Genomic DNA, 25,486 nt, shown 5'->3' with positions numbered 1-25,486 from the left:
TCAAAACAAAACAGTTTCTTTTATTGCATTGTATTTTCAGAGTGGTCAAGCATGGTAATGAAATGTTCCAACACCATTCATAAAAACGGCTTATACATAAATCTACAATAAAATAAAAAACAAAAACTGTTCAACAATGTACTTATCAAATCAGCTCCAGCAGAACATTAGACAAACCATTTTAAAACAGCAGTTATTCCAGCTGTTTAGGAGGACTGAATGAAATTGTTCCTGATATGAGTACTTTTGACTAAGAGTTTTCTGCCTTTTTCAGCACAGCATAAAGATGATTCTCTGAGCAAATTATAATTTACCTGTTCTCCTAAACAAGTTTCACTACTGGGAAATATCTATGAGGAGAAAAATCAAATTCTGGAGGAACCTGGAAAAATAAATATATATACATATTAGTGTCAATTTAAAATAGCTTTTCAAGAATTATGTCATTCCAAGTGGATTTTTAAAATATCAAGTATACCAGAAAAATTCCAAAGGGGTAGGCGAGAGGGAAAGATGGACATATTATTAAATTCAGTGAAGCTGCTTCTGAATAAACATAGACTCTTCACTTATTCTTTGTAATTGTAGAAATATGTTCCATTAACGTAACTTTAGATCATCACATGTAACTGAGTACCTCAATCAGATATGAACTTGCACTGGTACCTTTGCAATGGGTACTTTAGTATTACTGTACATAGTACAAGTCATGCAAGAGGGCATCCCCTTTTCATCCACACCAGGGGTGTCAAGCGGGCCAGAAGCATCATGTGTAGGCCATGCCCATCCCAGCTCTGTGAATGGGAAAAATGTCGTGAAACGTCACGTGATGACAATGAGTGAGCTTGATACCCGTGATCCACACTATACACCCCAAATTTGTTCCTGGCCAGGCCCCAAACCTCCATTACAGATGTCCCAAAGGTGCTTTTTCAATAGGAAACTGGACTTTCTGGTTTTTTCTTTGAGGATGTTTCGCTTCTCATCCAAGAAGCTTCTTTAGCTCTTGATGAGAAGTGAAACATCTTCAAAGAAAAACCAGAATGTGCAGTTACTTCTTGTCTCCCTTTGGGACAATCATGACCTGGATGACTGAGAATCTCCATTACAGATGTTTCAGATTTCTGCTAGATACAGTTCAATATGACAGTCCCCATTTGACAGACTTCAGTTTGTTTTCCATGGCAACTGCTTTAACTTAACTGCAATTTGCTTACTTTAGAATCCTTTTTGTGACCTCCTGCCAGCAGCTTCATAACAACGATATTAGGCTTGGCAACTTTAAGAATTCGATTGACCTAGACAGAGATAGTCAAGTTTCATATTATGTGTGCATAGTTAAAAGACCAGTTGAAGTGAAGACTTAATAATCCTTACAGTTTTTATATTTATTTCTCCATAATGGCTTATTTATTAACCTAGTTGTATACTAACAAATGTGCTTTATTGTTCTACTGTATAAGTTCTACTGTATAAGTAATAAGCACAGTGACATGCTTTCCAAATATTGACAATATTCCAGGGTATATTGCAGCATTCTGGGGAAGCATGCCAAATGCTAGGCTGTTGTCAACATCTTTTAAAAGATGAACTTCTTTCCATATTCAGAAATGATCAAATCCTCTGGTTCTTTTTAAGTAAACCAGTAACAAAATTACCAAAAAAGAGGATGCAGAGCAGATTTCTGACTAATTAACAGGAAAGAACTAGTAGGTAAAGCAATAAACACCGAAATAACCGTAATATCTAGAATTTCAAATCCGGGGAGCAGTTCTATTTATAATGATTTCCCCGGCCGTTTTTCTTTATTATGATTGATCTGAAATTATATTAAATTGTTAATACAATTGATTTTTCTTGTTAATTAGTTTATAATAATTTTTTAAAAATATTTAAGATTGTGCAGAAACTGCCACTATGGAATATCTGAAAGGAGCTGAAGAGAGGTGAACTATAATATCAGCAACATCATTCTATAAACTGCTAGAGTTAAATAGTGTTTATAAACTCCCTTCAATGGAGTTTGAATATCATAAGCAAGTTTCAATTTATTCTCTCCGTTCTATAGTCAATGTTTACCTCATGATCTGGGTTAGAGATATTCTCCAGTATCATTTTAGCTTGCTGGAAGTGTTTGCTAGCAGCCATGTAGAGATCAGAAGACTGAGGCGGAGGAGTGTATTTGTTTAGATCAGACATTTCCTAAACATGAAATAATAAACATCATTTCAAATTGAAGCAATAAAATATCCTTATACATTTTTAAAACAATAAGTTGTGGTTTGATGAAAAGAAAAGGCATACAGAACTCTCTTAATTATTAGTTCATATATAATTTTAGAACTAAATAGGTAATGGTTTCTTCACTTCTGGTACTGTAAAGATAACAAATTATATTTTTCAACACCAGTAACACAGCATATGAAATGCTTTTTCATATTTTAAAGACAGGCTTGGAATGTGACTTGATGTAAACTACTGTTTCTTGCCTTCAAGGAAAAGAAATATATACTACCAGGAACTCATTGCTTGTGAGGACGAAAATATTAACAAGATTTGTGACAAATTAGTTTTAAAAAATTTTTTTTTTTAAAATAAAGCATGTAAATAACATGGATTTAATATGATTCACCTTGAATTGCAAATAGTGCACAGGTGGTGGTGTGATGACACTGTTGAATGGGGCAAACCGATGTTCGTATCGAACTTGTTCACTATCAAGTTCAAATTTTGGCTTCCTCACTTTACCATCCATGTCAAAAGCAATCATAGTCTTCAGGAAAATGCAAAGTAAAAGCAGCTTGTTACAATAGCAGCAATGGAAATGTTAATATATGTACATACTAGTTAGAAATAATTGGAAAAATGGTTTGTATTTCTGATTACAACTGCCTATGACTCTTGACATTCCATCCTAGTAATTATCTCATGAAATATGATTCATAACTGTATCACTGGAACTAGCTCTTTCAATAGCCATTCATACTACTAACACATGACTATACTAGTGAAATGTACAAATAAACTGTAGATAGTCCAAAATGTAGTAGCCCAACTGCTATTGTTACAAGGAGGTTTAGCAATTTAACACCAATGCATTGCTTGTTGGATTAGTTACCAAAAATTGCCAGGTTCAACTCAAAGTGCTTATGCTAAAGCCCTAGATCAGAGATGTCCAACCTTGGCAACTTTAAGACTTGTGGACTTCAAATCCTAGAATTCCCCAGCCAATTTGGTATACAAATGTGCCCTTTATAGACATATATTTTTTAAAAACTTATTGAATTACATGTGAAATACATCACCTTGTACATTCCAGCACACATATTTTGATAGGCTTGGCTCATTGTAATCTCTCTGCTCAGAGGACGAGCTGTAAATTTTATGCATAGAAAAACATGATCATAAAATTGAGCTAACTTCTGAAACATTTTTAAAAATCTATATAATCTGAAAAATGAGGCAGATCTCAGAAGTATATTTATTACTCTATAGAATTTGCAATGGTCCTACTACAGAACCTATGCTGTGAGACATCCGTGCTAAATATTCTCTCAAAAAGGCCACTTTCTAATATACTGCTGGGTGACAAAAATAGTAAAAATGGAAAAATATTTTTGTTTATTTGCTCAGGTTTATAAGCCATTTAAGTTGTAAACAATTAAAACTATATAATTGGGGGTAGACCTACTTTTTTCTTCTAATGATAAAAGCAAGCTACATTGCTTGACAAATGAATAATGAAAACTGGAAAAATTATTCAATGGGAAAATGCAGTTAGTGATAAGAGAAGTTCAAACTTCTAAACATATTCAAGAACACAGTAAGAAATTAAGATCATATTCCATTATTATTACCATTACTTAATAATTTATTTTACAATGTCTATGCTATGGGTATTATGTCATACTTTAAATGTATTGTTGATTACTATAAGGCTATTTTTAACTGCTGACAAAATGTGGTTAGCGCAAGAACAAATCTAATACTGCAAAATAAACTTAGCTGATATACATGGGGTTTTTTTTACTGTTGTTTCTCCAACTCCAAATAGTCTAATGAAGATTTTTATTGAACAATGAGGTTGGAGATAATGAAACTGCTTACTTGGAAGAATGTATATAATTTAGATTTCAATGGCTCCATGTAGCTGAACATTTAAAAGGCAACCGTAAGTTCAGATGTCATAAAAGAAGCCTCAAGCAAAACAATGAAGCATTTCGAGACCTGTTTCAAAAATATACCTTTTTTCTTTTTCTTTGTTTTTTTATTACTCCGGCCTTTCTGTTGTTCTTCCATTATTCTTTCTTCAGCCATTTGAGAACTATCAGCACGACTGAGTGTTGACATTAGCCATGCATACAGAAATTCAGAAAGGTACCTAATGTAGAAAGAGTACTTTCTAAATGTAGGACATTTATTAATTTTGATTATTTATTTGTTCATTTATTAATCAAATTTATATAAATGCCCATTCCAAGTGAAGTGACTCTTGGCGATGTGCAATTGTCAATTAAAAAAACAGCACACACATTAAAATAGACATTTAAAAATAGAAAAATCAGCATTAGAAATGGAGATAATTAAAACTAAAAATATATACAAGCCCCAAATAGGGAAAGAGAAAAAATATATTTACCTCAATAGTGGAGCCATTTAAACAAGTCTGCAGTTCCCTGGGACCCCCAGCCCTGGTGATGTAACAAGGTCTTGAGGGACTTCTAGAACATTAAAAGGGGTAGAGCTAACCTAATGTTGAGGGGTGGAGTGGGGAGAATGTTCATAAGGTGGGCACCAAAGCAGACAAAGCCTGCTATCTGGGACCTGCCAAATATGGATCCCTGGTAGATGGTATCCACAACATGCCCTGTGTCGTATCTAATGGGCTGAGGTGATATAACTGGGGAAAGGCAGTCTCTCAGATAACTCAGCTTTCTACCACAAAGGGCTTTAAAGGTTAAAAGAAGCACCTTAAATCAGTTTATTTGTTCTAATTTTATAACCAGTTATAATTTATATAAGACTTTAGGTAGGAAAAAATGTAACCATTTGAGAAAATTGTTAATTTTCAAATAAGTTGATAACTAAAATAAAAATCATACTTAGTATTTCTAGACAACTTTATAATTTAAATGTATAGATCCTTTATTGAATCATATTATACACCAGCTATCATTAAATGAATTTCTGTTTTCTTCACTAACTGTCCTCTTTTTTCTCTCTCAAAGCATAGAATAGAAGAAAGAAAACTGATCAGCCCAGACTCAAGCACTATCTTACTAAAATTAATAGTCACACAGTAAGATTCTCTCTGACAACTTTAGTTTATTATGAAACTAGCCTAATTTTCCCCTCATGCCAGATCACCCTCATAACAGTAGATGCTAATGGGAGAGAATACTTTCTTGCCATGAAGATCCTCAAGCAAACATATCACCAGAGTCACAAGCCTGTGTTGTATTAACCCTGAATAGGTTATTAATTGAAATTATCCATACGTAATTTTCAAAATATTAAAAAATAATTAGGAACATAAAAGTTTATGACCAATCAATATATTAACAATTTAAGAAAAGATATTAACAGAGGGACAGCCGTAGGTGTACTATCAGAACTTTGCAAGCACTGATCAGTATAGGGGCTCCCATTGCATGAAGCAATGGACAAATTATGGGGAACTAGACATTTTTCAGCTAAAGTCATGTGAAAAAGTAACTGAAATGTTTGACTTTTTCAACATATTTGGACATACAGGTATTTGATCTTCATTTCAACAATATTGACAAAAGGGATGTAACAAATGCATCTTGTAGTCCATTGTGTAACTTAAAATGAACATAAACACAAATGTCACCTATGGGAAAATATATATATCTCTGCATTTGTCACTACCCCCCACACCTAAAATTAGAATTTTAAAAAATTAGAATCATACGTATCAGATATAGGCAAATCTAGGCAAAACCTTAATGAAACCTCAGACATTTAGTTTGATTCATTGTGATGGTATCTCCATGCCTAGGTCAAAAGAGCTCTCTGAAGCTTTCATAAAAAATAATTGATGCCTGTGAATCTGGGAAGGGATTTTAAAGATTGCCAAACAACTAGTCATCAACTATTCTACTACCAGGAATATCATTTACAAGAGAAGATTTCAAACAACTGCCAACTGGCCCAGGTCTAGCTATTCCAGCAAGCTCAGCCCTAGAGCAGAACACAAGATGCTGAACAAAGCCTCTAAAAATCCCAGAATTTCATCACGTGACCCCGAGCCAGCTCTCATCACTACTGAAGTCAAATTGCATGGACCTACCATTAGAAAGAAGCTGCTCAAATTAGATTTACATGAGAGGCATATCAAGAGGAAATCTCTTGCTGTCCAGAAAGGCAAGACTACAGTTTACTTGTGAACTCCTACCATACTTTTCAGAGTATAAGACGCACTTATTCCCCCCTAAAAGAGGGTGGAAATGTCGGTGTGTCTTATACACGGAATACAGCCAATTTTGGCCTCCCGAAACCCCACCCCACGAATCCTGTTTTCGCCAGTTTTTTTACAAAAATGGGATGTGCAGAGGGTTTGGGAGGCCTGCAGAGTGCTCCTGGGGGCCGGGGAGGGCAAAAACGTGACACATGGTGGTTTTTTTTACAAAAACAGTATTTTTGCCCTTCCCCCAGGAGCACTCTGCAGGCCTCCCAAACCTTCTGCAGGCGTTTTTGCAAAAAATGTGCCTGTTTTCATGAAAAACGGGCCCGTTTTTGGCCTCCCAACCCCCTACGTGTCATGTTTTTGCCTTCCCCAGCCCCCAGGAGCCCTCTGCAGGCCTCCCAAACCCTCTGTGCATCTCATTCCTCAAAAATGAGATGCACAGAGGGCTTGGGAGGCCTACAGAGTGCTTCTGGGGGCCAGGGAGGGCAAAAACTTTTTTTCTTGTTTACCTCTTCGAAATCTTGGTGCATGTTATACTCCAGTGCATCTTATAGTCCGAAAAATATGGTAAGTAAAAAACAGGATTTCTGAAACTGTGCTCTGGACAGAAGAGGCAAAGATAATGAAACAGATAAGTACCAAGAGACACATTTGGTGAAAATACAGCATTTACCAGAAGAACCTGATACTAAGCATAAAGCATAGCAATGGAAATGTTATGGTTTGGGGCTACCTTGCTATATCAGGTCCTGAGCAGTTCACCAACACAGAATCTACTTTTGTTTCCAAGGTGCTAGAGGATAATGGGAAATCACCAGGCAGAAGATGGAAGCTTTAAAGAAAGTGGCAGCAACCATAAACATTCTAGTAAATCCACCAAACTGGCTGAAAAAGAGGAAATGGACGGTTCTACTCAAAGTTTGTTTCGGTCAAAAGGGGAAATTTCAGGTTTTGCTTACTTTTTCCACAGAAGAAAATGCTATTTCTGTTAAACTTTTATTGAATAAATATTTTCAAAGTCAGTTTTTCATTGGGTTTTTCTGTTCAATTACATTATATTTATCGTCTTATATAGTTTGAATGAAGATAAAACATTGGTATGTCCGCGTATGTTAAAAAAGGGAAAATATATATGGCATGTACTTACTATTTCATATGACTGTATGTCTGATGACTCTCTAACATCCACACCCAATGATGACTATATTCCAATTCTAGCTATTGAAGCTTTAAGACTAACTGCTCTTAAAAGAAAACTTCAGGCAAATACAGGCATTACAAAACAAGATGAGTAGTCTTTTAGCTAAAGGAATATCTAATGCAAATATCTCCATAGGCAAAAATATTTAAGCAGTGCAAAACTCATTAATTTTGCATGATGCTTAGAAAAAATTAACAAATTCAGTGAAGTATCAAAAACACTGAATGTATCGTTAAATATGAGTGATAGGCGTTTATGGAATCTCTGCCAAATCATGTTCAATGGGGGAACACTGATGCAATTGTACCTAAGGAATCTGTTAAACACATATATGCTTCGCTATATTTAGAGTTGGGTCTAGATAGCACACTCTCCTAATTTGCAAGTAATTAACTTCTCTTACCAATATATGTAATAATATTCATGCATACTGTAGAGCTCCAGTTCAAACCCACTGAGAAGATACTGTATCATAATGCGGAGATTATGGTATAGGACCCATGTTCCCAAGCATGCCAAATGCTGCCTTTGAGGTTCTTGTTTCAAGAGCATACTGTGAAGAGCTGCATCCACTTTCTCTGCCTAACGAAAAACAAATATTCAGTTTAATGCAACTACGAGTGCTAAGATTACACTAACAAAATTCTGACAAAAACAATTCTAACAAAAAAAGCCAGTTTGGCCTAGTGGTTAAGGCTTTAGGCTAGAAACTGTGGGTTCTAGTCCCACTTTAGACATGAAAGCCGGCTGGGTGACTTTGGGCCAGTCACCTAATCTCAATCCAACTCACCTCACAGGGTGGTGGTTGTGGGGAAAACAGGAGGAAGAAGGATCTTTATGTATGTTCACCACCTTGAGTTATTTATAAAAATAATAAAGGTGAGATTAAAAAGAATATTTTTAAAAAATCAAAAAAAAAACAACCGATGCTTGTATCTGCATTTACAGTTAGGATCCCAAAACTGCTGTTCTTTCACATCAAAACAAATAACCCAAATGTATGCAATAACATGTAAGGATCAAAATAGTTTTATTTAATTTAGGTGTAATTTATATATGAATGATGGTAATAAATTGAGCACTTTGTGTTCCATACACACCTTAGAATTTTGTGTCATATAATGAATTACTTTCACCTTTGAAACCTATTGGATATTCTAATATTTAATGCTTTAGTGTATGGTATCATATACTGTGTTTCCCCGAAAATAAGACCCTGTCTTATATTTTATTGAACCCTAAAATAAGCGCTTGGCCTTATTGCCATGCGCTCAAAAGCCCAATTGTGCTTATTATCAGGGGATGTCTCATTTTGGGGGAAACAGGGTACCTTAAAACAAATTGATTAGACAACCTATTATTAATAAATTAATAAATATAGCATCATTAGTTACAAAGAAAAAGTTAGTTTCTCCAAATTTAAGGTTTTCCTTAAATCCTATATTACTCGATATTAACCCTTTTTTTTGAAAGGGCAATAGAAACAGAAATACATGTATTGCATGTAGCTCTAGGAAGCATAGAGAACAAAAGCATGCTGCTTGAGCACTACAAACTATTCCTTAAGTTCTCACTTCAACAGATACTAAATGTACTTTTAAATAATTCTTATATAGCCAAATCAACTAGAGAGAAAATGCAAGCCACCTTCATCACAGATTTGATAAAGTGTTTGATACCTGTTTATATTACCTCATCTTGCAAAGTAGCAAATTCTTCAAGAATATGTCCAAGTTTATCTCTCTGCCGAGCTCTATTATGCCCATGAATTTGAATCAAACTGCAAAATGGCTGGAAAAAAAAAGAACCAGTCTGTAATATTTGAGACTTTACACAGCAAATCTTAAGAACACTGTGGTGGCAACAGTGTACTTTGAGGTGATTTATAAATACAAAATCAATCAGTTCTTAGCTCACTTCTGGCACATCTGTTTAGGTGAATCTAAAAAATGATTGTAATATGCATCTTACTCCAATGTTTTCCAATCACTATACAAGCAATACATTCCTTTTTTTTGAAGTGCAGAATATTCCTTCAATAATTTCTTATCATTTTCTATTGGTCTATGAAAGTATCTTACAGCATTACAACTGAGAAATTTAGAAAGATAACAGAAGAACCATAGGACCAGGTATCTGGAAATTATTTCATTTTGAAATGTTTCAAGCACAACATTTAGTGAAATGCATTTTAGCTGTAGAAATGGGCCATTCCAATGTACTTGGAATGGGAAACTTTGTGAAATTTCATACTTAACAAGTTTGAAGACAAAACATTTTGTCCATAATCCTAACAGGACCCTCTATACTACTTCCCTTGCTATTTTACAAGGCACTTTAAAAAATACTTTTTTCAAATTAATATAATATTTCTTCAATTCAAACAGCAGTTTGACTTTTTGTTAAAAGCATCTAACAATCCAACTTTGAACAGGTCACACATAGAGAAAATTTATGTTTTATCCTTACGGTATGTAGGCATTAAAATAAAAGCATTAATATTTCATAATGCTATCAATACTCACTCGAACACAGTGCGTGACAAAGGAGTCAATATAGTCCTTAGCCTGGTGATTGTTATAAAGACAACACCTAAGAGAAAACGAGTGAAATTATTTTGAATAAAAATTAAAGATGTACATTGTCCTAAAGTTGAGGTGGGCACTCCGTCCCCCCAATTATTTTTCACAAATTTGTATCCTCAGTGACACCCCACTCCAAATATATACAACACACACACACATCGCCTCTAAAACTTTGGGTATCTGTTTGATGTTATCATATCACTATCCTCTGGTCTTTGGAGGCTTTTTTTAAAAGTATAACTCATGAACAAATCAAGTGCTTCCTTCTATCCTTAGGTGAAACACATGACTTGTATTCCTAACAATGGTTATGCCATAGAACTCCCAGATACTTTTTCTCCCTTAATAATACTTAGATATTTTTGAATTACCAGAGAAGTCTACTTCTAAGTAGATGTGATTTTACCAACACCTGTTCCTTAAAGATACCAAGGTGTCCTTAGTATAAAGATATACTTTATATAGTATACTTCTTAAAGTATTTAAGATATTTTGAAAGAAACTATAAATATGCAAGTTCATACCCAAATAGACTTTGCTACTCACTTTGGTGAAAGTACCGGCGGACTGACAAAAGATCTCAGGGCATCTTTTACCATGTCTTGCATAAGGTGAGTACCAAACACTTTTTTATTGTCCACAAGGAAAGTGGTCTGAAACAAAGTGTTTCTTTGTTACTTTACATGGCTATGAAAATAATTTTCAATCTTTGATTGTACTATTTCCAACTTGCCTGTAACAGTGATCTTGAAAGAACACAGGGTGATTGTTCACTAAACTCACAGAAAAAATCCTAATTTATAAAGAGAGTAAGAAAACCATGGTTAATATTTTGTATAAAGATAAAGTCAAACTCTCCTCATTAGATATTGAATATATTTGGATATAAAATATCTTCCATCAGCAGAAGAGAATTCCCCACCCTTTTCTCAACAGGATATTTAAGACCTGTCTTTGGGAGCAATTATAAAAAGTATCGTATTTTTCAGACTATAAGACACACCGGAGTATAAGACGCACCTTGATTTCAAAGAAGAAAACAAGAAAAAAATAGTTTTTGGCTTTCGCGTGTCCTTTTTTTGCTCTCCCTGGCCCCCAGGAGTACTCTGCAGGCCTCCCAAACCCCCCACGCGTCCAGTTTTTGCCCTCCCTAGCCCCCAGGAGCTCTCTGCAGGCCTCCCAAACCCTCTACGCATCCCGTTTTTGGCAAAAATGGGACGCATGCGGGGGGATTCGGGAGGCCAAAAACAGGATTGTATTTGGTCTATAAGACGTATCGACATTTCCACCCACTTTGTTTGGGGAAAAAATGTGTCTTATAGTCTGAAAAATTCAGTAATTGCAGAATTCTATTGCAATGTTCTCTGAAAATTCTTCTTCATTCAGTTTTCAGTTTTTTTAAATTGACATATAAAACATGAAATGAGATTTTGTTTTAAGTCTAAAAAGCATTCATGAAAAAGCCATTGGAACTATTCAAAAAGGATATCTTTGTTTAGCAATTAATATATATGTTAAAAGTACTCATACTTACTAGTATGCAATGCAAATTGGTTAAATTGATGACTTCACATACAGTTTTGATTCGTTCTATAAGTTTTGAAAAATAGTTAACCATTTCTTCTCTTTTAATTATTTTTGCATATCGAGGAAAAGTTGGAGGGAGCAATCTCTGATTAACTAGTGGCTCAAAGCCCATCATTATAGGGTGATCTAAAAAGTAATAAAGAATTCAGTTATGATTCTCTATTTAAGTTCTCTGTTATATAATAGTTAGCTAATCAATGAACAGTTTATCAATTAAGGAACAACTTTCAAAGTATTAATTTTATCAGCTAAGCAATTTAAGATTAACCTTATCAAAATTTATTGAATAGCAAAACATTCACGTACAGCATAGGTAATAAGGAGGCAAAACGAAATTTTGTGCATAAGATCAGTCTCAAGAAAGTAAATTCTGAAAATCACACAGAAATACTAATGATTTGTAAAATCTGAATATACAATGACAGAAAGCTAGAAATCTGAACTTATCCTGTTAAGGAGATAAGAGATTATATTAAAGATACTCTCAGTGAAGATCCCCAGTGAGAAAGGATGAAAGAATGGCTCATACAGTCTGGATTTTGTTAAATCATTTTAAGAATTCTATGGCTGTTCTCACTGACACACAAAAATGACAATCTTCTTCTAACAGGCTACTAAATATTTCTATTTCTAGACAAGTACCTCTTTGTACTAATAAAAAGTTTTCAATATGCCTGTGTCTCAAGAAGAATGCCTAACTGAGACAGAAAAGTTTAAAATAACCCTCTTTCCCAGCAAGAGCTAGAGAACATTCCTAAAAATAAATGCTTACCTCCTTTGGTGGTATCATTCTGAGCCTGAATACCATGATGTATTAAGTTGTGAATTGCAGACAGCAAATCAGCAGCCTGAGTTAGCAACTTCTGAGCTTCTGCAACTGCACTAGTCTGTTCAGAAACAAATTTTAAAAGCTTATGTATAATAAAATAACTCCTGTGTTAAGAATTTGTACAAAAAAGAGAAAGCATAACATATTGGTGTACCATACTATATTATATCATATCATATCCTTGCTTATGCATGTTAGATCTAAAGATGCATCTCAGTTCTAAAAATTCAAAATCAATCTTGCATTTTGATTATTTTAAAGTAAAATGACAGCTTTTAAAATGGGTAGTGGCAACATGGCCCCTCATTCCTCCAAGAAGTCTATCTACCTCAAAAGGTTGAAATGCTATAATGAACATTATGCAAAAACTGAAATATCAAGCTTAAGATCCCATGACATTTCAGCCATGACAAGAGCACTCACTTTAACATGTAGGTGTGTGCCCTGGTGCCTGAAATTTTGTATTTTTTGAATGTTTTTTGTCACTAATATTCTCAGCTTATCTGTGAGCATATATGGTAGTTTCTAAATGTAGAAGCTCTACATATAAACTGAATGAACATATAAAGAAACAATCTGAGGCAACTAAAATGTGTTTAAGAATATTCAATGAATCATACCTCTTTCTTGGTAAAGGCTATTAATACAGTCAGTAATATCCGGGTAAACTTCACTCTGCTGAAAACTGCAAAGCACTGCTGATGCTATTGTAAAATCAAATTCAAAATTAATAATTTTAAAACCTTATATAAGAGAAGGTTTCTAGCTTAAACTGTTTGTTATCTATGCATATAAAAGTTGTGTTGTTACAACTCATTGGATGAGTTGTTGGATATGAATGTAAAAATAAAACTTTTTTATAAAAAAAAAAGTTGTGTTGTTACACTAAACACTGAAACAATTTTTTAAAAATAGATTCCCTTCTGGATTAGTTAAAAAGAATAATAGTATAAGAATGCAGTTTTTAAAATTGTACCTTAAATATGATCAAAGTGCATGATTACCAATAAAAGCAATGCCCAATTCAATCCTGCCAAAATCAAGACCCAAACAATCTCCCCACCAAGGAATCTTATGGTTCTAACCAATTAATCATTAATCCCCTTTTCAACTTAGGATGCTTTTTATCTGATCTTGTATAGAATATGAGCATCCTTACTTCAAGTTCTACTTCTGGATCTCTCTCTTCTCCTTGTCGGCTTCGAGTGCTCTAAAATAAAAGGCATTACAACAATTTAATGAAGTATTATATAACTTCATAGTCCAATGTCACATATATGACATCTTTGTGCAAAAATATGTTCTATATTACAAACACTTGGTTAAACTTCTAATTCACCTATGGAATCAGAATCGAAGTACTTATGAAATGTGTATCCATCCCATTCATATCCATAGCGTAACATCTAGACATCCTTTCATAGTCCTAATATTCTGACTTGATTTACACTTTCATTGGAATGCTGTATTTGTAGATCAAGTCTCTACAATGAACTGCAGTTGAAGTGATGGTGGTCAAAGCTCCTTTCTAGAAGATTAAGACTACCCCCCCACCCGGTACAGAACAGTGAATAAAAATAGCTGCACCATCTCTCTTAGTTTGATATCTTATTAGAATCATCTTATATTCATTCCTATCTGATAAAGTAATTCAAAAATAAATTTCAGTTAAATGAGCACCTTACATTTTGGGACAGAAATTAACAATATAACAAGCCAAATGCCTACCAATATTCCAATTCTTGCCATTCATACTATCTCTGTGCCAAATATATCATACAGCAGGGAACGACTTTTATATTTTTAAGTACACTTCAACAGTTTTATTGATTCTGTATGTTATACAGTCAAAATATTAATGCTGTTTTTTTAAACAATTTGTCCATATTTCATTATACTAGAAATAGCCTTATATACCTAACTTATGAAATAGCCAACAGAAATACCTTAACTCGCCGTTGCAGGTCATCTTCAACATCCTTTAGCATACCTTTAGCATGGAAAAATATTACTCAGTTCAGCAATATGAATGTTACTAGGAAAAAAACCAATACAAAAGTCTGAGAACAGGACAAACAGATCCTGGTGTTTTCCAAGACTCTTGGAAAGCTAATTTTGTACTTTAAAAAAAAAGAAAGAAAGAAAGACACCATGTTTTGGTAAAGCATCAACTGCTTGGTTCCCAGCTGTTTTAAACTATACCCCTAATTTTTTTAGCACGTCTCTGGGGACAAAGCAATCTAGAAAACTTTTCGGAAAGGACAGGAGGCAAGATTACTTTTAGCCACCGATCAAAGATGAAGAATTTAATCAATATATTGTACTTCTGCTAAGAACAGTACTGAAGACAGGCAATGATACAGATAAAAATAACTTGCTTCAGAAAAAAAACACCCCTAATACATCTGGCCAGGAATTTGCACCAAATTACTGACTTTGGTTTTCAGTGTGGTCCTAGGCCACCTTGTCTTTAATTCTTTATACTAATTAAGAACTCTTACAATTTGTAATACTACTTTGAAATTTGTTTATTTGATTCAGAAAATTTATATAGCTGCCCACTTGTACACAATGACTCCAGGCGGCTAACAACCAACAAAGAAACATAATATAGAAAAAAATAAAACAAAACAAAACAAAAAAGCATGATAGTACATACAACTTACCCTGTTTCCCCTAAAATTAGCCCCCTCACCAAAATAAGCCCTCTCTGAAAATATTTAAATGCACGCACAGCCAGTCCCCGCCATTTTCTCTGGTTAGGGTTGGAGAGACAGAGCTGGAAATCAGGTAACACGGCAAGAGGAGCCCATCTTGCTCCATGTACCCCAAAGTAATAAGACAGCCCTGAAAATAAGGCCAAGCACTTAACTTATTTTGGGGTTCAAAAAAATATAAGACAGGGTCTTATTTTCATGGAAATAAGGGTAGACTTTATTCACTCAAACTAACAAATGTCTATATTCTTCCAGAAAAGAAACAATGAATTTTAATTTTACCTGTAACTCGAAGATCTGTCACACTGTTTGCCATTTTAAATCCGTATGTCATAGACTGAAAATCTTCCTAAACACAAAAGCGGGGTGGGTGGGAAGAGTGAAGAGAGTTTTGCAGTCAAAGATATTTGCCACAAGTAGCAATTTGCTTCACAGAATTTCTGCAAGAAGCATGTTAGCCTGCATTTGTACCACTGTTTTCAGAAAACACTCACAAGACACTTGGAAGATAACGTTTTAACATTTAAAATTTTAGGAGTTAATACTATTCCCACTTCTGTATGTCTTGTTCTGCAGCACACATTTTATGTATATAGTTTCCTAAACAATACTGTAAACATTGATGAAAAGGGAAGCTTTACTAGTGACTTCAGGCTTAATTTATGAAACTATAGTTTAAATGAACTGCATTTTCCTCATTCAAAAATTACAAGAAATCTTGTTTTCAACTGAAGGAGAGATTTAGTTGTTTTTCTGGAACATCTCCTTCCATAGTTGTAGGGTAGCTTACATGTATAGATGCAAAACTCTTCATTCCTTTCTTACTTTGATTTGATAATAATAATAATAATAATAATAATAATAATAATAATAATAATAATAATAATAATAATAATAATAAAAATAAAAAACAGCATATATTTTTTAAAGAAAATTTGTAGGGCCACCTAACTCACTCACAGGTTTTCTTGGTGTTTTCAGTTATATGAAATACTTCCAACTGAGGAAGGGCAAAGCTGTTATAATAGCACAGTACAAGAATGAGGGATATATCAAGCACAAAGGAATGAAGAGTTTTGCATCTATACATGTAAGCTACCCTACAACTATGGAAGGAGATGTTCCAGAAAGTGTATCTTTAACTGAAAATTAAAGAGGAAAAGCTTATAAACTATAGCAAATAAAATGTAAAAGCAAAACTAATACCTTGAGAAAGAGCCCACTATAATTAAAAAGACAAAGATACTAAGGGATAAGAAATAATGGATAAAAACTGTAAGAATAGCCAACTACATCTTGAAGGAATGCAATTTTATTGAAAGAGGGAAAAACATTAAACCAAGAAGAACTCACCTCTTCAAATACTGCTGCTTTGTTTACTTTTTCTCTAGCAATATCACAAATTTTCAGGATACCAAGTGCAAATGCCTTCATAGCAGGATCCTCAATAAAGTCAGGATTATGAATGTAGAGGCAGGTGAATACTGTCTGTGCCAAGGAATGGCCTTCTAGCCACGTTATCTGGAAATATTGAGTAGGTAATAAGGAACTTTTGAAAAATGTCTTGCTTTGCTATCCATACAGAACTCTTGAAATTGCTACTCTGAGCCTGGAATATTTTTCACAGTCCTGGTATAAATAATGCATGGATATAACATGCACAGATACAAACCCCTCTCATTGAGTATCTACTTAAATATCCTATCTAATACTATGATAACAGCTATACCTATGGTGACCATATTTTCTTGGAAAAACAAAAGATAAACCTGAAAAAGGGGCAAATCTGAAAGAGGTTCGTAAGAATAACAAAAATTAATTATGCATATTTATAACTTTACTTTACAAAGGAAAAAAGAAAATCACACATTTTCATTATCATCATATAATGATAATCATATAATGATTATCATCATTATAGTTATATCACAGAGTAGCCCCCACAGCTTTCGACCAGATTCCATTTACTTTCATTAGGGTAAAATGGTTGATGATGTTATGGTGCCATGTTCTAGTACAGCCATGAGAATCCTGCTCTAGCCAGGGCTTTTGTAATATGTGCCATTATCTGAGAGGAAAAAATAGCCAGATTAATTTCTTCCTATTTCTGTCCAGAATATTGTAGTCTATTGTGCCTTGATATTCCAATTCTATTCATGGGCTGCACTGACATATGGCTATGCTTCTTGGCCCCTTATTATAAAAGAAACTGGTTGCACCCACCCTATACTATTATCATATATGGAGAGGAAAAGTTTTTGTACGTTCAAAACAGGAATTCCACTTTATTAAAGTTGTGTCCAAACACAATGGTTTTAGAAATTATTTCTTTCAGAAAAATGCACAATGAAGATTATTTTATCACAAGTAATCTTTTTATCTTTAATAAAATCCACTCTCTAAATCAGGTTTTTGGAGGTACAACCTTGAAAGTGAGTTAATAAATTGGACTTATTCAGAATTAAAATATTCTGGTTAGAACCAAGGGCACAAACTACTTCAGTTCTACTTTTATTTATCCAAAACCTACTTTATAGGCTTAAAGAAAGAAGTTATTTCCACTCATGCAACATTAAAAACATTACATTCTTACCAAGCAGCAAAAGCAAGTGTCCATTATTCCTATCAATTCAGGCAAGGATAAGTCTTTAACTTTAATGGTCCCATCCTTTAAAAGAACAAGGGGGAAAATATGAGGTTTCCATTAGTAATAAGTGAAAGTAAAATTGTGAGGAAATATTTCCATTCACTGTTGCAATTACTAGCTGAGACAAGGGATTTGGTTCTCTCCTGACAGGCAAAACTAACTGACCTATGAAGGAAAATAAAAAGGACAATCTACTACTCTAGCAGTTTTTCTCATCAGAGTAACTATTGTAATTTAAAGCCTCAGTGTGCTCCCTAACATATTTTTTTCTGATCCCTGGACTTCTCTCCAATTATCTCTCTGAAAACTTGATGTTTCTATTTCCTATTGTTTTAAGGAGGGAAATATACAAAACCCAAAGCCCTAAAATGGGTGTAATAAACAAAAACTCTCTTCCTAAGCCCAGAAAACCCTGCCTCTGCCCACATCCCCCTAGTGTGATACTAGGGGGATGTGGGCATTCAACTTTGAATCACAACATATTGTTGTGGCCTGCCAGACTTGGACAATAAGGAGGTTGGGGAAGAACTTAGGCCAGTCCTGGAGGCTCTGATGGATGCTCTGTGTCGGAAGCAGAGATAGAGCCACGGCCGTACGAGATTTCCCAGTTGCTTTTTGAGTCCGAGATAAGTGGGGAAGAACAGCTGGGGCCTGCTCCAGATGTGCATATGCGCAGAGCTGTCAGGAGAGGAAAACAACTGAGGAAAAGGAGCCGACTTGGGAAGAAAGGCACACATGGACACTGAATGGCCCTTCCCTGGCTGGGGAATAAATAGGAGCAAAAGGGGAGTGGTGGTTGCAGGAGAAAACAGTTCGTATTTCTTTCGGAAGATTTGCTTATCATGGTGTACCTCAGAGACTTGCCAGGAATTAATTTACAGCTTTGGGACTGGAAGTTCTTGGCCTGGCAATTATCTAAGGAATGATAAGTTCTGTTACTGCAATTAACCCTTGAAGGATTATTGCCTGGACTTTTGTGTGTGTGAATGCCATGAATTCACAATAGCTAAATAGAAGAGAGGTTTTTCGGGACAAGGAGTTTGTCTCTTGCTTCTGCTAAGGCTGGGTCAGACCAATATGGTCTTTACTCCCCCCAACAAACATAACTACAATTCCCTCCTGCAGAAGGTTGCTTAATCCTGCAGAATATGAATACTGACATTATTTACAATAGGTATTTGAGTTACAGTTTTCATTTTGCTCGCTCCTTTTTTAATTTCCTGTGTTATATGACTTTGATTAGGACAGACTAACTCCTGATTACTCTGTAAATCATTCTGAGAATGTCAAGATGTTTTACATTCCTAAATAGTGAGTAATAAGAAAATAATATAAGAGAATCCTAAATGAAATGGATTATCCTAATGCCTTTCAATCAGGCTCCAGGATGGAATGGAAACAGCACTGCTGTTGCTCCACTGGATGACTATCAGCACCTGAATGAGCGCAGGGCAATCACATATCCTGCTAAACCTCTCAGCAGCACACAGTATCATTCATCATTATTATAGTTCTGAGTGGGTGGATCTAGATAGAGCAATCAAGAAAAAAATAGCTACCGGCTCCTCCTAGCGGGTTGCTACAGAACTTAGTCCGTTTTCTACACTCACTTTTTAATCTAAATGTATATGCTGCCCAGCTCTGGTATCAGAGATGCTGTAAATTATCTTTCTTCAAAGCCTGGGATACTGAAGGACTCAATGGGACAAACCCTGCTCAAACTGAAAATCAGAACAATAGGGGGGGAAATCATTGTGGCCCTAGATAAGAGTTATATTCCCCTTATGCAGTGAGTCTATAGTCTAAGGGAACTCATGGATTCAAGGTTCTGCTTAAATAGTTGATAGCATCTATAGGGGAGACTTTCCTCAGCTTTGTCTATCCCCAGTTTAGGGGACAAAGGTCACAATAATTCATGCCTTAATTCCTCCAGTTTCAGTTACCGTGAAACATTTTACATAAGCCTATCTTCAAAGATTCAGAGACTACAAATACTCCGGGGTATCTTCAGGATCACATTCATGCAGAATCTGCCTGTTTTATGCACTCAACTTAGGAAGCGAGTTTCAAAGTCCCACTGTTTGAAAGATTAGAAGAGTGGGAGGAAAGAAACAGGGCTTTCCTCTGGCTGTCCTACAATTTTGGACTAATTTGCCACCCAAGGATTGGATGGTTCACTCACCCACATATTTAGGAAGATGACAAAGGTCATATTTCTTTGCCTAGCTTTTGAAATCTAATATTTTAGCAGGCATTTCTAGTTTTTACTTCATTTTTAACTTGTAACGCTCTTCCTTATAATTCCAATTTTAATAAAAACTTTTATTGTTGTTCTTTTGAGAACACTTTAAACTACTTTAAATATATTTATTTTGCAGGGTACAGTTTATAAAATAAATATAAATATCATCTACCCCCAACAGAATTATTTCATTGGGTGCTTTTAAGATGTTTATGATACAAGATACATTCTTTAATTAGGATTAAGTTTCAATGTGCATGATTTGCTCTACACCAGAAAACCAACTCATAATTGTTCAGCATTAACCGCTATAATGTTCTTAAATTGAATGTGTTCTCAGAAGCCATGTGTTTTTAAATATTATTGGTTGTTTTTTCCTACTAATCAGTTGAGGGATCTTCAGTGTAGTATAAGGAAGAAAAAAAGAGGAACTTAAAGTCCTTCATCTGTTTCTTAATGCAAGAAATTCACACTTATTACAATATTTGTATTCATATAACAATGAGTTATTTTTATGATTCATTAAACAGTTAACACTAAAACTAACCTTGATAGCTTGTTCGAAGTTAAGAACTTTACGATTAACTTGGTTTCCAATCATACCAGCATCCATCTTAGGATCCATCATTTCAATAGCTGACATGGCTTCAAACAGACCAAAACTAAGGATGTTTAGAAAAGAGAAATAATTAAGTTTGTATTATCAACTTAAACAAAAATTAATGCTTATGCAGTTTAAATGTATCGTGCAAGCTTAAATATCCATCTTAAAAAGTACATTCAGATACTCTTAAGCAAATAGAAATAGAGAATGTGAAAAATTACCAATGAATATTAGCTATTTTCAGTAAAAAAAAAATCTAGGTATTAAATGTAGAGCCTGAATATAATTCTTCTTTTCCATAATTTTTATCTTCATCTACTTTTCCCATTTTTGTACTGAGAAAACAGATAATCAGACCCAAATATATTTATGCTAACATAAATAGGCAGCATCCCATACATGCATTATAGTCTGTTAGATGATCCTGTAGCATTTTGAAATGTGCTTCCCTTCTATTTGTTACTGACCATACCCTTAATTGTGAGAACAGGAATACACAGAGAAAAGTTTACTGATTATTGTACTTTGGGCAAATAATCTGTCTCTAAATTTAACATTAAGCAAAGCTTAATGGATGGGGAGAAACAGGCTCAAGCTTAATCCCTCCAAGACGGAGTGGCTGTGGATGCCGGCACCCCGATTCAGTCAGCTGCAGCCGCGGCTGACTGTTGGAGGCGAGTTATTGGCTCCAAAGGATAGGGTGCGCAACTTAGGTGTCCTCCTAGATGAACGGCTGTTGTTTGAAGATCATTTGATGGCCGTCTCCAGGAGGGCCTTCCACCAGGTTCACCTGGTTCGGCAGTTGCGCCCCTTCCTTGATCGGGATGCCTTGTGCACAGTCACTCATGCGCTCGTTACCTCTCGCTTGGATTATTGTAATGCTCTCTACATGGGGCTCCCCTTGGGGTGCACTCGGAGGCTTCAGTTAGTCCAGAATGCAGCTGCGCGGGTGATAGAGGGAGCTACGCGTAGCTCCCATATAACACCGCTCCTGCGCAGACTGCACTGGCTACCTGTGGCCTTTCGAGTGCACTTTAAGGTTTTGGTCACTACCTTTAAAGCGCTCCATGGCTTAGGGCCTGGGTACTTACGGGACCGCCTGCTGTTACCGCATGCCTCCCACCGACCCGTACGCTCTCACAGAGAGGGACTTCTCAGGGTGCCATCCGCCAAGCAATGTCGGCTGGCGGCCCCCAGGGGAAGGTCCTTCTCTGTGGGGGCTCCCACACTCTGGAACGAGCTTCCCCCGGGTTTACGCCAAATACCTGACCTTCGGACCTTCCGCCGCGAACTGAAGACACATCTTTTCATTCGCGCGGGGCTGGCTTAAATTTTATTGATTTTAAATTATCTATTATTAATTTTAATGGGGTTTTAGTTTTATATATTTTAAAGTTTTTTAGGCCAATTATAAAATAAGTTTTTTAATTTGTATTTTAAATTGTATATTGTATTGTTTGTTTTTATTTTTGGCTGTACACCGCCCTGAGTCCTTCGGGAGAAGGGCGATATAAAAATCGAATAAATAAATAAATAAAAATAAAAGCTATCCACTTCCATTAAAAATCACTTTTAGTAGCATTATCGCCTTATTTATAATGGTTTGGGTTCAAATTCATAAGATTCATTGAAATTAATGGGATATGTTGTCATAACCAGATTTAACACAGTATGTTCATAACTTTTTCTGTAACTTCTAGTACTCATATCCTAAACCAAGAAGCACATTTCAAAAAATAATCTCAACAATTGCCTTATACACTGTAAGCCGCCCTGAGTCTTCGGAGAAGGGCGGGATATAAATGTAAACAAACAAACAAAAAAAACCCCAACAACCCCAAGCCATTAACATCAATGAAAAATGCCAGTTTTGCCTCAGCAAGGATTCATATGAAAATCTAATGTCAACTAGTTCAATGAAATTCACTACAAAGTCCAATGTTTAAATGATCAATGTATTAAAATAAAAAAAAAATTATCTAATAGTTTCTATAATACGCTATCAAAAATCACTGAACCTAAGTCTATTTTTATGACAGATGGAAAAAATTAAAGCTTGAAATATATTTCAAGCTTTAACAGATTTTCTTCTCCAAACATTACCAAAACAAATTAATAGATAATACTGCCTAATTTCAAGCATTTTATATAGAATTTAAGTTTGATTTAAGATGTATAAATTTTAATTGTCCATACGATTCATATACTGACATACACTTTTATACCCAACATGTCAGAATGTACACTGAAATGAGGGAAAGATCTATGAAGCATTTATTTCACATCTGAATACATATATATATATATATATATATATAAAGTATAAACTTCTGTTCTTATGATAAACTCACAGTTTGTCATGAAGCAATTCTCCTAACTTCAATTCTAAAAAAAAAAAATTACAAATGAGTTAATTAGAAAACACTCCAAATGTTTTTCCCCCCATATACATCATATAATCAAAAATAAATTCACACAGTGAAAGTATATATTTGGACAGGTAATCCTTGATTTATAACCAGTTGCTTAACAACCATGTGAAGTTACAACCAACCCTCAAAAGTTACTTATGATCCTGTTTTGTAGTTTCAACAACTGCTTCCCCACCTGTGATCTGATGACCATATTTGGGGCACTTGGCAATCGGCCTGCATTTATGGCAAGCTCCCTGCACCTTTGCTGCCTCGGTTGGAGCCTGATTCCGGAAGCAGCCCAGGAAAGCACAGAGGTCAGGACTCGGTTGGGGAAGTGGGCGCTGCACAGGGGGCATAAGGCAAGGCACTTGCCGGGAAGCCCGGCACTGTGTTTATGAAATAGCAGCGTCCAGGAGGACTGAAGTGCTGTGTCTCTATCAGGCTTTGCTGTGAGAAAGCCAAGCTTTCAACGCCTATGGCTATAGGTAGGAAGACGGGGGATTCTTGAGAGTGGAGCCTTCGGTGCCAAGTCCCTCTTCTGCCCCCATGAAAATCATCCCCCACCGCACCCCACCCACTCCAGTTAAATGCACGTAGAGTGATAGGGTTTATTTTAAACGGATAAAAAGATCTGTGCTACTCATTATCAAAATCCAAGTGGAAGTGAGGACGCTGTTGATCCTGATGCTGGTAGGCAGAAGCAGAATTTGTTTTTTCTTGCTTTCCTCTCCAAAAATTAAGGTGCATCTTATAGTCCGAAAAATATGGTATTTGATGCTTTCAAATAATACCACTCAATCCTCTCCAGAAAAATCTTTGGTTAGATATTGCAAATTGTCTCATAATACTCTCTCACAATTCCTGTTTATTTTAGGAGCATCATCTAAACCAGGGGTCTCCAACCTTGGCAACTTTAAGACTTGTGGACTTCAACTCAAAGCTGGCTGAGGAATTCTGGGAGTTGAAGTCCACAAGTCTTAAAGTTGCCAAGGTTGGAAACCTCTGATCTAAACCCCGTATTCAGCATGACTTACCTTTACAGCACTCTTCAAAATCTTGGGTGATGTCTATCCAGCTTGTGTTACCCTTTTCCATCTTCTCAGCTATATTCATCTCCCATCCTGAATCATCATCATCTACAGCAGCTTTCATAACCATGGCCTTAAACCTGCACACGTGTTAGGACATTTAAAAATTAAGCCTGGAAACTCTAGCAGTCTAGTCAAAGGACAGAGGACGCGTTTTAACTCAATTTTCTGCATTTATTCAAGTAGTCCTCGACTTACAACCACAATTGAGCCCAAAATTTGTTAGCCAGACATTTGTTAGGTGAGTTTTGCTCCATTTTACGACCTTTCTTGCCACAGTTGTTAAGTGAATCACTGTAGCTGATAAGTTAGTAACCCGGTTATTCAGTGAATCCGGCTTCCCAACTGACTTTTGCTTGTCAGAAGGTCGCAAAAGGGGATCACATAACCCCCAGAGGCTGCAATGGTGGTATGAACCAGTTGCCAATCATCTGAATTTTGATCACATGAGCAGGGGAATGCTGCAAAGGTCGTAACTGTGTGGGGGGGGGAAACGGTCATTAAGTGGCTTCTTTTCACTGCCATTGCAATTCTGAACGGTCACTAAATGAACTATTTTAAGTCGAAGACTACCAGTACAATGGACTGCCCCCCACCAGCTGGGTCACCAGCCCTCGCTTCTGATTCAGAGTATCCAGAAAGCAGAGCCTGAAACTTTAAAATACTCCGATCTAGTAAGTTTTTAAAGCCTATGGCTGTGCTGAGAGCGGGCGAGGCTAGTTGGGGAAAGCCTCTTTGTTGGGACAAGCCACCAATACCCACATCGGCGAGGTGACCGATCAAAACCCCAAGCAGAGGCAAGCGATCCCAGAGAGAGCAAGGAAGGATTCCTCGGCAAACCGAGTCTAAGGACTCGGCCTCTCACCTGCCTGTCCACTGGAGACGGCGGCCACGCTGGAATGCTGCTGCTCAGCCCCGCAACTGCTATTTCTCTCGCCGGCAGCGCGTGACGCGGGGTGGGGAGGAGAAGAAAGGTGGGCGTCGCTTACTCGGTCGCCTCCGAGCCTCTGCCCTCCGGTCTCGCGCAGCCGGCTGAAGGGGGGAAAAAAACAAAAAACCCACACACAACTACTTCCCTTTCCCCCCCTCAGCGTAAACCATACAGCTACAGCGGAGGCAGAACTCGCCGCTACCGCGCTTGC

At 36.0% G+C, this 25,486-nt stretch overlaps 1 protein-coding gene across 3 annotated transcripts; it reads right to left on the bottom strand.

Moving 5' to 3' along the window:
• NAA35 (N-alpha-acetyltransferase 35, NatC auxiliary subunit) lies at positions 1 to 25,460 on the bottom strand. Of its 3 annotated transcripts, none has more exons than XM_058165825.1 (23): positions 25,334 to 25,460; positions 24,291 to 24,424; positions 23,194 to 23,227; positions 20,786 to 20,900; positions 17,943 to 18,017; positions 16,703 to 16,870; positions 15,632 to 15,698; positions 14,579 to 14,622; positions 13,792 to 13,842; positions 13,253 to 13,336; positions 12,576 to 12,690; positions 11,751 to 11,929; positions 10,950 to 11,009; positions 10,763 to 10,869; positions 10,157 to 10,223; positions 9,324 to 9,422; positions 8,035 to 8,213; positions 4,245 to 4,381; positions 3,306 to 3,373; positions 2,633 to 2,773; positions 2,080 to 2,202; positions 1,218 to 1,298; positions 1 to 382 (listed from the first exon to the last, which is right to left on the bottom strand). In XM_058165825.1, the coding sequence occupies exons 2-23, from the start codon at positions 24,412 to 24,414 to the stop codon at positions 323 to 325; spliced, it is 2,178 nt and encodes a 725-aa protein (XP_058021808.1). In that variant the 5' UTR covers positions 24,415 to 24,424; positions 25,334 to 25,460; the 3' UTR covers positions 1 to 322. The 3 variants fall into 3 exon arrangements, with proteins under 3 accessions (XP_058021808.1, XP_058021807.1, XP_058021806.1); XM_058165824.1 differs by having other exon boundaries at positions 25,214 to 25,427; XM_058165823.1 differs by having other exon boundaries at positions 25,210 to 25,426.
• Positions 25,461 to 25,486: the final 26 nt, after the last annotated feature.

The sequence above is a fragment of the Ahaetulla prasina genome, chromosome 2 (genome assembly GCF_028640845.1).
Source record: "Ahaetulla prasina isolate Xishuangbanna chromosome 2, ASM2864084v1, whole genome shotgun sequence".
Classification (NCBI taxonomy): Eukaryota; Metazoa; Chordata; class Lepidosauria; order Squamata; family Colubridae; genus Ahaetulla; species Ahaetulla prasina.
Note: the sequence above shows the minus strand (reverse complement) of the source record. Positions and strands in the feature narration are given on the sequence as shown.